This window comes from Xiphias gladius, chromosome 1 (genome assembly GCF_016859285.1).
Source record: "Xiphias gladius isolate SHS-SW01 ecotype Sanya breed wild chromosome 1, ASM1685928v1, whole genome shotgun sequence".
In the NCBI taxonomy this organism is placed as follows: Eukaryota; Metazoa; Chordata; class Actinopteri; order Istiophoriformes; family Xiphiidae; genus Xiphias; species Xiphias gladius.
The window spans coordinates 16,029,001-16,047,490 of record NC_053400.1 but is presented as its reverse complement, the minus strand read 5'-3'; the positions used below and the strand labels follow the sequence as shown (position 1 = coordinate 16,047,490).

The 18,490-nt window shown below is 37.9% G+C and overlaps 1 protein-coding gene across 1 annotated transcript in view; it reads right to left on the bottom strand.

Moving 5' to 3' along the window:
• Positions 1-18,490, bottom strand: part of LOC120789161 (CUB and sushi domain-containing protein 1-like) — a 298,034-nt gene that overhangs the window by 49,924 nt on the left and 229,620 nt on the right. The window contains exons 39-47 of the mRNA XM_040125711.1: positions 15,635-15,753; positions 15,159-15,228; positions 13,688-13,804; positions 12,822-13,031; positions 10,856-11,044; positions 10,137-10,314; positions 5,078-5,223; positions 3,180-3,260; positions 1,130-1,243 (exon numbers count right to left, since the gene is read on the bottom strand). Of these exons, the coding sequence (XP_039981645.1) occupies positions 1,130-1,243; positions 3,180-3,260; positions 5,078-5,223; positions 10,137-10,314; positions 10,856-11,044; positions 12,822-13,031; positions 13,688-13,804; positions 15,159-15,228; positions 15,635-15,753 (1,224 nt within the window). The remainder of the gene's footprint in view (positions 1-1,129; positions 1,244-3,179; positions 3,261-5,077; positions 5,224-10,136; positions 10,315-10,855; positions 11,045-12,821; positions 13,032-13,687; positions 13,805-15,158; positions 15,229-15,634; positions 15,754-18,490) is intronic.

Below are 18,490 nucleotides of genomic sequence, written 5' to 3'. Positions count from 1 at the left end.
TGTGATGACTCTTCAGCTAGGATTGCACAGACAAGGAGCTGTACTCTAGGTTGTGTGGGGGAGTATTTTGGTTGCATGTCCACTTATAAGTGTGCTTGCTTCTTTTTCTCCTACTTTGTAATGGAAAGGCCACTGTTCATTCCGCATAATGGTAAAGGCTTACCATCTTTTCAACACTCAGCTGCAGGAGGAAAAAAATTATTTTCTGAAAAGAGCAATTCAAATCAGTATTCAGTTTTGTCATAGGAATAACAGGAGCCACTATCAGCACGTCCCAAAGTCGATGTATTAATGCTACTAACTGCTGCTAAAATGTGTGCCTTCTTCTTGGGCTCTCTTCAGTGCAAATCAAGTCGTGTGCATTTACCACACACAACACTAAAACTGTTTGACAGTGAAAGACTGTATTGGTACCAAAAAGAATATAAGAATTTTATGTCTCTCCATTGTTTAAATTATCATAAAACAAGAGGCTTTTAAAGTGTAATTGCATTTCAGTTAGTGATTTCCTACATGACAACACGTGACAAATCACTGAGAATGACACTGAGCTGGTTATATACTGCAGAGTACAGCTGGGTGTTATGTGTTGGTGAAAAGAGCAATGATCACATAGCAATAGCACAACTTTTCTTAACCATGTGAATTTCAAGGCTGTATTTGGTGGGGCAATATGTCCCTTATGATTAGAAATCTCCCTCTGATTCTTCAAATATTTGGTTCACAGTAGTGGGTGGTAGTAATATTAGTAGTAGGACCTACACATAGTACACATCAATATGTGTAAACAGCTGTATGCTATATCCTGTGGCTGTGAAGAGAACGTTGCCAACAAAACCAAGGGCCTTGAAAGATGATGGTGTTTACTAGGCAGTGGTGATATAACGAAAATGCAACTCACGTTGCATTAAGGAAAGTGCAGCATTGGCGATTTTGGAGCTTTAACATGTGAGCATACTACATCATTCTCAAGAGTATGTTTATCTACAATGTTGACACATAGATTGCAGCTCTACAAACAAATGAAAAACACGAGTACACAGTGAGTAAGTTCACTTTAACAGAACAGGCTTTTACAGTGGCTATGCTTCTATATGTGGTTCAGGTGTTGAACTGAGAGTTGCCTTACCTTGACATGTTGGTGGAGGGGCTTCAAAAAGCAAATGGGAGTTAAGTCTGCACATAAGCTCTGCCTTTCCGACCAGTGTGTATCCAGGTAAACAGCGATACTTAACAATATCACCTAACATAGGGAAAATAATAAAACCTCTATTAAGTCATCACAATCATCATACATTTAACAAGAATTTCTACACAGTTCAGTCATGATGATTGCACAGTTCAAAATAGCTGGGCAAATCGTATTATAAAATACCGTAAGTTCAGAATTCTAAGTCCATCTTAAAAAACAAAAACATGTCTGACTCTGTCCTTTAAGGTGTTTATTTTGTAAGCACGGGGCTCCAAAATAGTTAACATGTTGGTTGGTTGGCTTTGTTATTCCGCTTTAAGAGGCAGAGTTGACAGGCTTGCAATCTTAAAAGGGTTAGAGATGTAATACATGCTTCAAGCTTTGCTCCCAGCAGGCATGTAGAGTGCACCTTCTCAGCATGGGGCCTCTGTAAGTTTAAATTTGTTGAACAGAACAAAAACACAACATTCAACCTTTCCTTGAGCTTGTTCAAATATTGGATAATTGGCTTTAGACTGACCATCAACAAAACCGTTGCTGTCTCTGAGGTACTCCATTCTGCCAGGTTTTGTGGATGTAAAATTCACATTACATGATCTTGAATGTTCTGTGGGGCTTGCTAGATTTTTATGTATGGTTACCCCCAACTACCCTGCTTTGGTCTTTACTTAGTGAATGGCTTTACTCCTGAACAGGTGCAGGCCTGGTGCCGCTGTGGTGTGGTGCAAGTGGCAATAATACGACTTTATCCGTACATAGTAAATCACAAATCTGGAGTGGTACTATCACCCTCTGGATCACTGTTGTATTTGTCTGTGTTCTATTAGGAACAATGTATCTAATGACATTTTCTCTCAATATGAAGGTCTGATGAAGTCCCTCTTGACCGTGAAATTAAACTAATATATTGTTAAGGAATTTTTAAAAGGTTAAAAATCAAAAACAAATACACAAAACAAAACAAAAAACAAAAATCAAAAATTAAATCTTTTAAAAATCAACTAAGTTTTCTGAATTCGTAAAAAGTTGACATTTTTGAAATGAAAGTTTGCTGCAGAAAAAAACGATTATATACTTTGCCAGAAGCGACCGAGCTCTGCACACCAGTGGCAGGGTAAATTGATTTGCTGGGGTTTTATGAAGTGTCTGTTTTTCTCAAAATTACAGCACCTGTTGATCTAAAAGGTCACCAAACCTAAGAATAAGATGCTTTGAGCAAATCACATGATACGGAGCTGAGGGAAAATGGAGACCTTGACAAGCTAGTATTTCTCCTAAAACTGATGTTTTTCAATGCTTGGGGAAACGTATCTTTTGTAACATTTCAACACAGTACATTAAGAAGAACGCGGATGGTACAAGATGTGTTTAGCCTAGCTTAACGCAATTAACACAGTACAAATAGAAAACAAGACTTTGTGGCTAAGCTTTATACAACAGTGCTATTTATTGACCACAAATAGTGGGGCAAAGTGATTGCACACAACATTTTACAATATTCACAATAAAGTTTCTTTGCACACTTTTTGATTTTGTGTAACTTTGTTATCTATTTGTGACCCCGCATATTTATCAGTGGTTACCACAGGACGATAACCAATGCAGTTAGAAAAGGCTGCCAGAGTGGTGAGCAACTAAAGTTGACAGAAGTTGATGGAAGTTATATTATCGTTTATAATCAAGAATAATACTGGTCCGCTGCAATTTTACTTCCGTGATTATATTAAAAAATTTACCAAGCATGATAAAATGTGTGGCATAGCAATTTTTTTTTTTGTGAATCTCTCTCTCTTCTGTTTTTTTCAGTGTATCAAAGACACAGATACCCACGTGCACACAGAGGTACAGTGAACGGATGCGGGTTCGGCAGTCTCGGTTTCAATAGAACTGTCTTGTAGGTTATTCTAGTATGATGGGTGGTTATTCTGTTTTTGGAAGTACTTGTTTTGCTGTATAAAAAGTCATAATTATTAATCAGGAATATTACCTATCCGGAAGTCTTCATCTTCATAGATCACCTCTGCATTCTCCACAACAGGGGGAGGAGGGCATTTCTTCAGACGGTAAGCTGGAGAGAGGTGCAATATGATAAGGTACCTTTTAGATTTTATTTCAAAAAGGCAAAGTGACATCTACAGCTTCAACGTAGTTTCTATCTGTTGATAGTTAAATCAATGTGCATGAACCAAAACATGGGAACCAGAAAACAAAGATGTTGCTTCACGGTTTCATTGTTCTGTCGCAGCAAAGGAGTTTATTGACATTTTAAAAAAAAAAGCTGTACATTTGTGAGCTTTATTATTTTAAATATCCAGGCAGTTCTTAAGGGGCAGCCATGCTTGCATCATGGTGTTATAGACAGGCTTTGTATCAAGGATGCTGACATGTGGTTACTTAATACCTCAGAATGTTACAGGTGCCACATACTGTAAATGTTGGCCACTGTTTACTGAACCTGATCTGGAGCTTCAAATGCTCTATGCAGAATGCATGTTCATGTCTTTCACATATCAAATCTTGCACTTGTAAACTGACAGTTTTAATTAACTTATAGGAACTGTACATTATGAAACAAGGATCTGCCTGATCTCTGGGCAGCATAATTCAGCTGCACACAACCTAGTCTGACAGCTGAAAACGTAGAAAACAGAATATCATGTATTTCCATGGATTTAAAAAAAAAAAAAAGGACACACATTTCAGATATGGTGCTGAGTCTATCAGGGTGGCTTTATGGGATAACAGAAACACTACATGATTGAATTCACAAGCCAAAAACAGTGTCAAACTCTGCAAGAACAACTTAAGAAGTGAATTCAGCCTCCAAGAAATGTTTCTCAGTCACTTGAATAACAGACATAAGCAAAAAATAACAAGAGCATCATTAATTATTTCATTTTAAACCACATTTTTTCTTTTTCCCTACCCGCATACTGAGGGAAAAATCTGGTTTCCTACAGTAGCTAAATGAAAAAAAAGAAGAGAAATAGGAGTTTTTAAGTGTAGCTGATCCAAACCCCTTTTACAATAATGATTCATCGGTTCCATAAACAAAAACATACTTTGACTAAGAAAGTGATAAAGAGTCTGATAGCATTTAAATATGTTTAAATCAGACACAGAGGTGCAGATAGGTTTCCCTCAAAAACAGTTGTTTGAGGTCAGAAGAATCAGTGAACATCCTGAGCAACAAAGCATAGTGTTGCCTCCTTTGTCACTGGGGCTGTATGATTTTAACAAAACACACACTAGTGCACACACTACCAGTAATTCCTCAGAAATGTTTCGTTTTGAGGTAATGACATTACAGGAGATAGACCTACTCAGAGATATGAACTTTTTTATTCTTAAAAATAGTGAAAAGTAGTGGAATAATGAAGACATCAATAGAATGGAGTGAAAGAAGAAAAGTGGTCATAGTCTAGAATCTCTCTCAGTACCTTTTTACCGTAGAAAGGCCTCAAACCTAATCTTTTATTCTAATCAAGAGTTATGGAACTGATGCTAGAAACAGACAATATCAAATCCTAAATCAAGATGTATTTTTGTTTTAGGAAATTCATTTGGTATTTTATTTGCAAATGCAGATGGCAGGTTGAAATATTAAACCAAAAAAATATACTCTTGTCCATTCAGTTGTAGTTACGGCACTGAAAAAACTTGGTACTTGGTAAATCTGTCCATGAACCTATATGTTCATATGTTTCTAACTGTACTTATATCATGTACACAAAAATACTGTATGGTGGTACCAATACTACAGGTGTGTGTGTGTGTGCGTTTGTGTGTGTGTGTGTGTGTGTGTGTGTGTGTGTGTGTGTGTGCATGTGTGTGTGTGTGTGTGTGTGTGTGTGTGTGTGTGTGTGTGTGTGTATGTATCTGTACCATGGAAGTTGAGAATGAAGAACCCTCCGGTTGAAAAGTCAGAGTGAAAGCGGATCAGGACCTTTGGGCTAGTACTGTAGGCTGACTCTAATGCTGTGTTGCCACTGAAGACTCCCAGCTGAGGGCTGGATGTATCTGGGCCATCCCTGAATAAAGAAAGAGAGACAACAAAGACCACTGGCAATGCTTAAGCTGGAAGAAGGATACATCTAAACTGTTTGCAGCACAGGGATGGAGCAGGAGAAACAAAGAGTGACAGTCAGTGAAATGGGGGCACAAGATATCCAATAGGATGTGTTAAAATGCTAATGTAATGACAATAATTATAAATTTAAAAAATAAGTACTAGACAAAATGATGAATGTAAAGTGTAAAATTTCAAAGATTTAAAAAATATATATATTAAAATGAGAATAAGAATTTAAGAATAATAATTAGAATAACAATTTAAGAATAAATACAAGTAGTATAATTTTTTTAGACGAATGACAATATTTTGGACCCTCAGTAACTTTGGGTAGCCATGGAACCATCCTGTGCTGTATCTGCTGATGTTCAACCTTTTATTATTTTGGTTTTGCAACTGTTTTTATTTTTCCTTCTGTTCTGTTTAGACATATAGATTTTTCTCATTGATCTACCTGCAAAAATTCACACAACACCTCACCCCCAAAACATATTTTATTATAAAGCTCCAATTATCTCCAAAACTGCCTCCGTAGATTTCTTATAATGGAAATCCATAATAGTGATGAAAAACTTAAACAGATGCATTCAGGTGTTTGGTTATGGTTTAATTATCAAAGTGACACTAAATAAACAAACCGGTGACTGGTGGCAAACATCAACAATGTGCCGGTACATGCGTCTGCCACAGCCCTAAAGGAAGGTCTGGGGTTGAGATCAGTATGAACTTCTTATGAACTGCTGGTTATGGATTTACTTTCACTGACGGCATTTAATTACGGAGGGAAAGAGAAACCAAAGCAGCCTTCGTTAATAAAATAAAACAGACATCTGGTAAGCCCACATGCCTGTCCACTGAAGGGGTAGCAAAAATATTTAAGTTTTTTCTTTTCTTTGCTTTTTTCACCCATTTCAAACAAGTTCGTTGAACAAAGACCATGGATTAAAGGCTTAACTTCACTCATTAAATATTGAATGTTGTTGAAAGGTTACATTTTCTAAAGTTCCTAAATGTACAATTTTAGGTTTTTAATGAACATGCCATTGGATTAAACAAGGGTTTTAAAATTTTAATTCATGAAGAGTGCCTGGGATCTCTTGGCTCCTCAATAATTCAAAGTCTTCTGAAGGTGTTGGAGCTCATTTGGAGAATCAAAATGTGCTATTTGGGTCATTTAAATCAAAACTGACTTCCAATTTACAAACCCATATAACATTATTTTTCTCAGCCCCAAAAAACATGTACACTTTAATTTATTAAAACATGTTTTTGGACGGCTGTATTTATAATTTGAGCTAATTTCTTAAAAGTGTCGATATTCCACAGCAGCACTGAGAAACCTCGGACAGAGTTGCTTAGTGACCTTTTCCTCAGTGAAGTAAGAATGTGCTCCCGTACAAAAGCCATTTAATGAATTCAGTACCTTCAAGCCTTAAGATGTTAGCTTGAGAGCAAAACAGCTGCAGGTGTGAATCTACACCTTCTGAAACACATGGTCAGGAAGAGTGAATGAGATAATCTCCCTCAGATTTTAAGTAAACCTTACTTTTGGAAATAAAGATTAAAAGTAAGATTCAGTAAAGTAAAATTCAGCACTTACTGTTTATCTAGGCTGTCTATCTACTACAGGTGATTGACACAAGCACAGTGCAGTTGAGAATGGGGTGAGATTGAGAGGAATACATTAAGAGAGTGATAGGGGCTGACATCATTCACCAACAAATAAAATGCCTTTACAGTACAAGCAGTTAATTCTTTGCCTCAACACGCAGAGTCTTACAATGGAAAGAACAGTGGATCAACCACAAAATCATCTTCGAAAATCAACTGATGTCTTTACGCTGGAGATGCAGAATTACCATTTGAAAGAGTTAGAAATAACAGTACATTGATAGAACAACAATACTGTGACATGAGAACAGATATTTCTGAGACTTTGTTAAAATATTGTGACGTATCTTAAACGTTATCTCTTCTTGTTCTGAGGGGTTTGGATTACAGTGGAATGCTGCAATTTTCTGAGCTTTTATGACAGCTTTTTCTTGCTAATTGAGATAAAGCATGAATTTGATGAACAAAATGATGAACAAAGAAATTCTTCGTCACTTCTAGAGTGATTTTTTTCCCCTCAGAAATCCAACACAGGGATAGATTCAATATTACGTAAAAGCACCAACAGCACACAAAATATTTTCAACATTGTCAAATAATATTTTTAAAAAAATACTGCTTTCATTTTGGTTGTCACTGAGTCAGGTGATTTGAGTGAGTATACAGCATTATAAACTGCTGTGTAGCTCTGGTCTTTGATCCATCGGCCACTTTTAGAAATGGTTCAGTGATTATAGGCAACGAGCCAAACACAACTGGTGGCAAACTGCAGAGACAGTATGGCTTCAGTCCCTTACACCTGGATGCAGCTGCTGTCACATAAACCTAAAGGGTATACAAGGCAGAAGTAGACACACTTCACTGAGATATTGAATATACAGGACATAGTAAAGCAAAAGTCAAAAGAATATCCCTCACAAGTTTGATTAATGAGAAACCAGAACAGAAGGAGGCTTGTGAAGAAGGAAATCAGCATAACCACTAAGAGCAGAGTAGAATAAATGATCAGAAGAGTGAAAGTCTAGACTTGTAAGATCATAAAAACTACCTCCTTGACTTGTTTGAATGTGACAGTGATTGTAGGAGTCAGCTGTTACTGATAGTATTTCAGATATTCAATGCTCAGTTTGACCAAAAGCAGTACTCTATGAACACATTTCTCTATATGTCATCTTATGTCCATTGCTCAGCATTTATAGGAAACACTAAACATGTTTTATATATAAAGTAACTATCTGAAAAATCCTTGGCCTACAGCTTTCAATTGGAAATTTAATTTTTTATCAATAACACTGTAGGCTTGCTTTGGTCCCCTTATTCAGATCCAATACAATTTATTTTGGGCTCAAACTCATAAAGTTAACCATTAAAAGTTTCATATTACAGTAAATTGAAATTATGCTCCCAATCAATTTCTTATTAACCCAGCAGCTAACACAGGGCATAATGTGTCTCCTCCCACTCTCTGTCCAAGTGAATTCACAAATCCAAACAATCAAAAGACCAATTCATAACAAAGCAGTGGCCCCAATCTTATGCTCTTATGAGTTCAATTAGATAATGTCAGTCATTCTGGTTTATTAACAGCTCGCTGCTGATGCACTTAACTGAGGTGTTCCAAATACAAATGTTTCAGGAGGCAGGTTTTCATAATCTCAATAGGACGTAGGCCATTAATTCACTGAAAAACCCATAGCACCTCTCACACCGCTCCAACCTTCCACACGAAAAGAACATTTGTTTCTGTGTGGGCACGTTAAAAGGACCCAAAGACTCATCAAAAAGCACTGCCTCATGCCACAAGGATGTAAGAAAGACCATAAGATCTGTTGAAGCAAAGATGAGCAATGAGCACAACTCTTTCGAAAAGAAAAGTAGTCACTGATGCACTAACCTTTGATCTGACTGACAACAACTGGAAGGCAATTACAGATGTTCCACCTGTGCTGAAATCACTATGATGTACGTCTACAGTACAGCTGTCTGTAGTAAAAAATTTATAGTAAAAATCTATGGTATTGAAATTAGTAATTTATATTTTATACACACTACATTATTCAAATAAATCAAATCTTAAGACCATATCTTTAATGATTATTCAAACTTTGAAACACAAAGTACTGATGTGGGTATGAGTTCTATACTATTTACTTGACTGTAATGCCGGCGCAATAGACCTTTGGATAATCCACTCTAAATCTGCCGAAGGCCCAAGGACGTAAATGCTATCCCACTGAGAATGAGAAAAGGACTCCTCTCTTCAGAGTCAGCCCCCAGTCACTTCCAAATATATTCATGTGTTTGAGATATAGCTAGATTGAGCGGTCCATTATGTATGCACTAATCTGACATTACAGATGTCTTTTGGTACCCTACAATCTATAAATTTGATTTTATAATTTTGTTCACTATAAAATGTGCCAAAAACACATGAGTCACAGAAATCAATTTGCAGCTGCAAAATAACTTTGATGCTGTGCCTCTCCATAGCTATATCCATGACTCCGGTAGCTGGCAAGATTGAAAGCAAGTAGTCACCGACTTTGAATGTATTACTTTCCCACTGCCTATATTTCAGCTGCTCGCTCCCTAGAGCTTGAATCTTGAACCAGAACATTAAAGCCTGACCTCAGACAAACACCAAATATTTCTTTACTAAACCCAACCTGCCCCAAATGAGGATCTTAATTTTCGTCCTAATAAATTCAATGTTCAATATTGTTTTTGTCGGCAAACACGATGCAAACTGAACTATCAAATGACAAATTTCTCTTGGACTGACCCAAAACTTCAAACCTCAAATTCCAGCCAAGTCAAGTTGGATTTGTGAACCCAGCTCTACTACTCCTTTCATTACATTTCCCACTCCCCACTGAATCTCATCATTATTGCCAGAGTTCCTGAGCCCTCTCCAGGTGTGTGTATGGCTATGGTACTGAATTAGATTGAATTGGTCAGTGGTCCCATTGTGAATGCATTACTCTCACACTCCCTGTATTACAATTTTATCTCCACACTGAATTCCATTATTACTGCATGAGACTCTGTGTATGCATAGCACAGAGTATATACTGTATGTGTGTATGAATCAGGAGTCTATAGAGCTGTGATCCCTGTGCCATACGCAGATCTGTATGGGTTTGTGTGAGAAAAATAGATTCATAAACAATTGACACATACTGATATATACCTTTGCACAGTCAAGACTGTGTAACAGATGTGTGTGCATGTACATTCAACCATGAGTGTACCCAGACTTACCAGACAGCAATGTAGTCAGTGACAGGCTCCGTCTGCAATAAGGTAAAGTTGATATAAACGCCATGTCCGTGGGGAACAGTGATGAGCCAGATACATTCTTGGGAGTTGGGGTATTCATTGGGGTACTGAGGTGAATAGATTGTCCCATTTTCAGCTGTTACATTATAGCCGCAAGGAGCTGTAAAAAGCAGAGTTATAAAATTATCTAATTGCAAATTTGTCACTTTCTTCCAATGTGCTCGACTTGCAAGGATCAGGAGACAAGAATACCTGCTGAATTGTCATCAGTATTAGTAGTAGTAAAAGTGGAGGCAACAGTAGCAGTAGTAGAAGTGGTGGTAGTGGTGAGAGCTGTAATTTTGGTACTGATGTATACAGTAAATGATCCAAGTGACACAGGAATATTTACATTCCATTTGTTTGCCTAGAGTGCTGGCTTGTGATACTGGTGAAAGATTAAATTAAATTTACTCAAATTCAATCAGGATAACAATATTTTCTATATACTTTCTCTATTATAAAGTAGAATTTGTCCATGAGGGATGTTGTTGGGATAAAGATGGTTGTAACAACAAAAAATAAACTGGCTAGTTTCTGAAGTGTACTCTTTTTTTTTAAAATTACATCTTAATTTTGATTATCGTACAAACTTTAACCCAATCAACAGACATGAACGTTTTCAACAATAGCATCATATCATAGTCATTGGTTGTCCTTACCCTCACAGCGTGGAAATGGGTGGTTCCACTTTCGGTTGGTCCCGTGCAGGCATGTTAGAACTGGGTGTCCAATCAAAACATAACCAGGGTAGCACTGAAAAGTTATTGATTGGCCAGCGCTGTAGTCACTGTTGATGATGTCACCATTGGGGAAAGGAAAGGGTTCCTGGCAGTTTTGCAGCTGATAGGCTAAAGAAAGAGATGGGGAGAAATGATTGCCAGTGTGGAAGTACTACAGTTTAATTTGTTTAATTTCCGATTTACCAGATTTTTAGGAATCAGGAAAATAACATAAGCTGCTCTTTGGTAAACCACATAGGCAGGCATACAGTTATACTCAGATTAATAAAATCCATTGTAGCTGTATATTTATTACTCTGTACCCTGCTATGTAACCTTACACATTAGTCTTTTATGCTTGCCTCCCAAGTCCCAAATGTGACTACAGAACGACGATTGAAAATCATTTTATTCAGTTTTTACCCATCTAAAGCTAATGGACTTGAAGTGGCATTAGAAAATCTATGACCAACAGAGGTTACCAGCAGTAAATGCAGCAACATCGGAGACGTGATCTCCTCCTGCACCGTGCTGTGGCACATACATGCATGGCATGCCAACACTTGCTTGAGGAAATGTCAGTATCACGGGTCTATTTAGAGCACGTCTCACTCTGCAAGAGTGTCATGGCAAGCCAAGGCCCTCCATTAAATTTGCCACTGACAGAGAGCAGTGGTGTCTGACAGTAGAATACCAGCTGCTGGAAAAGGCTAGAGAGAAGAACAGCACCTTTCAGCACAATAACAAGCACTCAGCACCAGGTTGATACAAACAGAGTCTTCAGAACGAGACAGGATCTGAGGTGCAGTTTGTGAAAAGAGGCCTCAGAGTGACACAGTCCATGTTGGTAGTAGCAGAATCTAGGACGTCAGTGTGTGGGTACTTTTCCATTGTATTCATACTGGGTTTTTAGCACCCAGCCCTTATACCGGTGAGGCTTTATGTGTGTGCACATGATTATTCAGCCTATTGAACCCTAAACCTCCAAGGCCTTGAGTACAGAACCTGAGTTTGTATCTTCGAGTGGTGCAAGGGTGAAAGCATGCACCCAGGTTGGAGCACTGCCATTTGTGCACATTCAACACAATCAAGGGTAGGATTGTTAACCTACGTGTTTATTACATCCTCCTGTCAAAGATACTGTATTTGCTGTCAGATGAATAAAAGCATCTCTTGCAATTCCATGTGAGGAAACATGTCCACATCCTCCACAACAGCGCTAACAGTGGGAGTTAGCAGTGACAAAGACTGCAGTGTTAGGGGACCTGGCCATTGCTAATTGGGAGAAAAAGGGGGAAATGATTATATGCATGTTAATGGGGGTTAGTTTATATGCAAGTTAGTAGGAAGCCTTGTTCTAGTTATGCTGGTGTATAGGCCCACAGTGCATCTCTTGTGTCTTTGAAGTGAACCACTTAGGGCTACAAGTAAAGCCTGCTGGACAAGATGGCAGTCTCTCACAGGAGCTTACTAACAATCCATCTCTTTTAATGATGAGAGGAAAGCCATAAGGTTTTTTTTAAGTCTTTAGCATGACTCACCCACAGATCAAAGCTCAAAACCTCATAGCAATACATTTTTTCATCCTATCCTTCACTTCTCACAGTTGGGAAGGCTTTGTAATTTGGCCACTAGGTTTGGATGTTAATTTATTCAGAACATTCTAAGATGCCAGTTTTTTCCCTAAATTATTTTGAAGCAATCCACTTGTGTTCCCTACCCCAAATATGAAGACACTAAACAGTAGGCTCAATTTGAATACAGGTGTGTTCCCTCAGCGTCCCTTGAGAGGCCGCTTTCCACTGGAAGAGCCTGCAGTATTACCTCACGGTTTGTGGCATTTAGTATCTGCAATCATTACTCTAAAAACAAATCTTAATTAGTCAAAGATCACATACGAACTCACCCTGATAGGTCAGTTTGAATCCTGGCCTGTTCTCTGAGTGGTCACTGTAGAAGTGGATGATCGTCAGGTGGGTGGTGCTCAGTAGAGGGAGTGGGATCTGCGAACCAGTAAACTGTCCAATAAGAGCAGAGCTATGCTGTGGTCCAGCCCTGACCTCAAGGAAGTCATGGTTGTCTTCAGAAGAGAAGTTTTGGAACTGAATATGGGCTCCTAGAATATAAAGACATGATACGAAAGACAATATAGAGGACAATATATGAGAATTATAGTGTAGATCATTTTCATACCCAACAGGATTTTTAATTTTATGACTCAAAGGTGGCCTAAATTTTATGTATCTGAGAATGACTACAGAAAAAGTTTAAATTTGACAAAGCTTTCAAAGTGTACATACAAAATGGAGACATGTTGTAAGCATATAGAACAAGTGCATTAAGTTTATATTATTTCACAACTTAAATATTTATTTTTATTAACATATTTTTATTAGGTACTTTTATATTGTCATTTATATATTTTGATAACTTGCACTGAAGATAGAACTGCAGTTCTGTTGCCTGAGACAATGACAAAAAAGGTCTTTTGAATGTAGTTTTGTTGTCATTTGAGTATACTGTTATCATTTCTGAAAATAATATCATATCATAGCATATCCTACCCAAAAACCAGAAATAATAACACAGAAAGATACAAATTGTGTCCTACTCAAAACACCAGTTAGTGTAGTCATTAAACAACACACATCACATGTAAACCATATGTGCTTCAGATTTTGTGCTGAAAAAGGTCTCTTTCCCCTCTACACCAACAGATGTACTGAAAGTGACACAGTCACTAGGATTGCTCTTACACCCCATGATACTTACCATATCCAGTTGGCAGGGTGATTTGCCAGGTGCAGTCCAGGTTGCCAGGGTAGTTGCCAGGGAAACCTGGACTAAGGATGACACCACTCATCTCAGACAACACCCCACCACAACGAGCTGACAACACAAGCAGAGCAAACAAACTGTTAAAACAGGCAGCACATGAGCAATGTACAGTAGAGACCATCACTTTATCCTCTTTTCTTCATCAGAAAGAAGGTTACATTACAGCAAAAAAGTCAGAAACAGTAGAAAATACAGCCGCAAGCAGCATCAAAAGGCGTGTGAGCGCCTTTTCAGAGGAACAGGGTCATTTTTAGTATCAATCAATAAGTATCATTGAATAGTTTGGATGCTGGCTATCATGTCTAAAAATTCAAATCTAGACTTCATGGGGGCTTGGACCATGTGTCCAGAATTTTTGGAAATCCTATAGAACCAGTGGAGACAGACATATGGTGCCCCCTTCAATTAACAGATGTGTACCTGATTTGGTTGATGCAAGTGTCTCTGACTGAAATAAGAAATGCTGAATTTAACACATAGTGATGGGGGCTATGGCAGGGTTGAGTTTAACTGGAGCTTAACTGGAACTGGCTTCCTAGACCTGCTACACGTTTTCACCAAGAACTGAATTATTCGGGCCTAAACACAAACATCAATGTAATCAAGGTTCCTTAAAACTATTGCCGGAGTTAGGAAGCCTTGGCTCACAACACAAGGTAAAAAAACTCTGTTTGTACCCAGCGGGCAGATTGATTTTATAGATCACTGACCCTATGTCAATGTAGAAGTTGCTTACTTCCACAAATCTGATTTCAAGCTGGTGACATTAAATATACCAACTGAGTCATCATTAAGAACTAAACTTTCTGATTCATTCATTTCTATTTATTATTTTGATTTAGAATTAAAGTTCCATTAATATTGCTGAGGTATGTTACTGTGAGTGGATACAGTGTCATTTTAAACGTGGCTGCCAGATAACATCATGTTACTGTTTCATCAGCTGACAAGGCCAACATCCTAATATTGGAGAAATTGTGCTTTACTGACTTGTATCTAAAGTTTCCACTTTAAAAGATGATATCCATTTTAACTGACTTTGGTCCTTTGACAAAAAAATTGCAATTTTACAATATTCTATATACGTAGTGCAGCTGAAGAATTCCACACACTGACATGTAATCAAGGACTTGAATAAAGTGATTTTGATATTACCCTCAAAATGTAAAATAAGTTATAAAATTAACAAAATAGTACCTTTCCAAAGAACTCTGTTAAGAACATGTGACTACAAACCTTCGACACTTTTGTGTTTAGACTACTTCTGTCACTTCGCTGTGCAGGCCTAAAAGTGCGATGCCAACCTCACACCTGTGGTACATTTTGGTTTTTTTTTCCCATTGGATCGATCAATCATTATACAGTTTATCATGTGGTGCAGTTTCCTGGTGTGAATGTGTGTTACCTATGCATAGAGGAGGTGGGTAGTTCCATCGACGTACAGTACCAGGCATGCAGGAAATGTGAGAGTGGCCCTGAAAGTGATAATACAGTTGGTAAGTTTCAAGAAGAAGATAGTGTAAGAATTTAGGTACATTTTCAACAGTAAAGATTGCTTCTTTTCTTTTTATTGAAAATATTAAAGAAACAACTGGAGAAAAATGTGCAATCTCAGCATTTTCTCTAAGTTTGGAATTTTATTTCTGCTTCATCTCAGAGCATGACAATAGTTTTTATGTGCATTTAACATAAGTAGAAATGCAGAAATGCAAGTTTTATTTTATAATATTTAGTCTGCTTCTAATAAGTAACATTTGAACATCTTTTCTGATGCCAGCCACAAAATGTGAAAACCAGTGGTTTACTATGTACAAACAGTATGTAAAATAGTTAAGAATGTATTAATACATTTGATTATCGGTCAGTTTATGCGTTCATTACCTGTAACGTGTACCCAGGCTCACAGGTGAATGCCACCACCTCATTGACCATATATCTGTCTCCAGTTTTAATGCCATTGGCAGGGATCATCGGCTCTGGACAGGTGGTAAGACCAACAGCTACAAAAAAAAAAAAGACCAAAATACGATAAACTATTTAATTACTAGTATTATTTTATCATTAAGTTTTCTGTGACATTGCTTAACCTCTGCCTCAAGTTGTTTGTCCAGAGCTCATGATGTGATGATGATATGTACAGGAAAATACAGTAAATATGAGCTGATCATCACTTCTTTAAGTTCTAGACATGTACACCCCCATTGCTGGCTCAACCTTTATTATCAAATTTATGTAACTAAATTTATCTAACTAATTTATCTAACTTGTAAATTGCATTCAACACTAAAAAGACAGAATAATTTCCCTCTTCCTTTCTCTACCTTGCCTTTACTTGAGCACTTGTCAAGAAAAACTAACCATTGTCTTTCCCATCTTCCTCCTTCAGTTGTATGTGATCTTTCTCTTGACTTGAACACAGCACTTACAAGGCACAACCACAGCAAAACACAGCACTTTACTCAATTTCTGTACCTAACAATTGTTTCCCATAGGTTAATAATGCTGAAAGTAAATTAGAGAAAAAGTTTTTCATCACATAAGAGAAAATTCCATTATTTAGATGAAGAGCTAATGTAGCAGATAAATTCACAAATGCTACTAATGTCTCTTACACATAAGAACTCATTTATAAATCGATAGCTTGTACAATAAAAAGGTCTGTACGTCAGCAGGGAGAGGACCCTCTGAAATGTACTTAAAAATATGTCAGAGTAAAATAATGACTTTGGTTATGTATTCCCAAAACAATAAAGGTTAAACACATCCTTAATAAGTTTGACAGCAGCCAGCCCTTTATCAAATAGCATCAGTAGGAGTGTATCTGTCTGTTCATGTGTGTGTGTGTGTGTGTGTGTGTGTGTGTGTGTGTGTGTGTGTGTGTGTGTTTGTCTCTGCTTGTGTGTGTGTTTCACTTGGAATATTCCGCAGGAGACTGCCCTAGAGCAGTTACCATGGCAACACAAGGGTGGAAGACGGGTAGAGAGTGAAAGTAGGGGGAGAGAGAGAATTGAATGTTTGTGTGTGAGTGTGTGTGTGTGTGTGTTTGTCTTGTTGGTTCATTATCTACCTTCCTACAAGCAAAACGATGTGATCCCACTGAGCTCACACACACACACACACACACACACACACACACACAAACTTGTACATCTATCTTTGTCAGGACACTCGTTGACATAATGCATTCCCTAGCCTAACCTTAACCATCACAACTAAATGCCTTTACCCAAACCCCAACCGCTACCCTTACCCTAATCTAAACCCGATTCTAACCTGAACTTTACAACCAAGTCTTACTTTCCAAAATGTCCTCACTCCGTACGATCTATAACTCAAACTGGTCCTCACAAAGATAGAAGTACAAGTACAAGTACACACACACACACACACACACACACACACACACACACACACACACACACACACACACACACACACACACACACACACACATCCAGGTGGCCCAGCCCAGTGCGTGACATTTTTGAGTGTGTGTGCATGAGTGACTGTTACATGAGTGTGCTCTTGCAGAAGGGTATGAGTAGGGACTTTTTTTTAACTTGGAGACTCACACGCATGCACACACCATGTATTATTAGGGAAGAGCATCAGTAGGCTGTCATGACAACTGATCAATGACACTATTCCATTTGGCTGACCAGCTCTCCTTCACCCCCCCCCCCCATCTCTGTGCAAGCAAACTGCTCCCTCTTTTCCCTGGTTATGAGAGACCAGTGATGCTCTGTAAAATGCTGAAGGTACCACAAACTACCCCACTAGGGCCACTAGACTACAACTAGACAGTGTCAGCATTTAAGTCTAACTGACTGGATTTACTATACTTCTGTTTTAGTTTATTTGAGGACAGACAAGGGAAAATGATGTCTCACTGCCATTTGGAAGAAAGGCCCTTTAGTCAGCTTAAAATGATGAGAGCATCATCACCATAATCATTTACGTGTCCCCAGCAGCTGATTTTGTCTACTTGTACAAGCTACCACATTACTGCAAAACGGACATGGAGAACTTTTAGCAGCACAATATCTAAACGCTGGGTAATCCTGACGATATGTGGCTAAATCTGGCGGCTGGTAAAATATACAAAACCGCGTTAAGATGACATGCTATTTTTAGCTATGAGGGTTACTTTTTCCTGGTTCTGCAAAGAACATGGTGGAAAACAAACAGCACAGTGAAAGATCAATGAGCAACACGTATTGTGTTAGAAACAGTTCCAGAAATAGTTCCACTAATGCAGGTTTCTGAGTAGACAATCACTCACTGTGAGTTTCAAGTCTTTAGAGTGAAAATCATTAACCTGAATTTAGTGTTTAAATGCACTTTAAGTCTTTTTTGGACATCAATAGTTGTTTTTTCTTTTTACTTCGAAAATGGATCGAAAAAAACAATCACAGGACAAATAATAATTTTGATGTCTCTGTTCTTACTTATTCAACAAGTAAATTGTCTGATCTCTGCAAAACTTGACGTTTAATGAAAAACGTCGAAAGCCTCTCAGGCAAACGTAGAACAAATTCTGCTCAATATTAAAGTGTTTTCATTCATTTTGAGATAAGCAAAACCGCCATCTGAGAACTGCAAGAGCTCTTGTGGTGGCACGATGTTTGATATATATTTTGAAGGGGATCTTGAAAAAACTTCATCGCTCAGCATGCTGTACTAGTACTAAAAAAAATAGCCTGAAAGCTGGCTAATACCATGAAATGGCAGGTATTG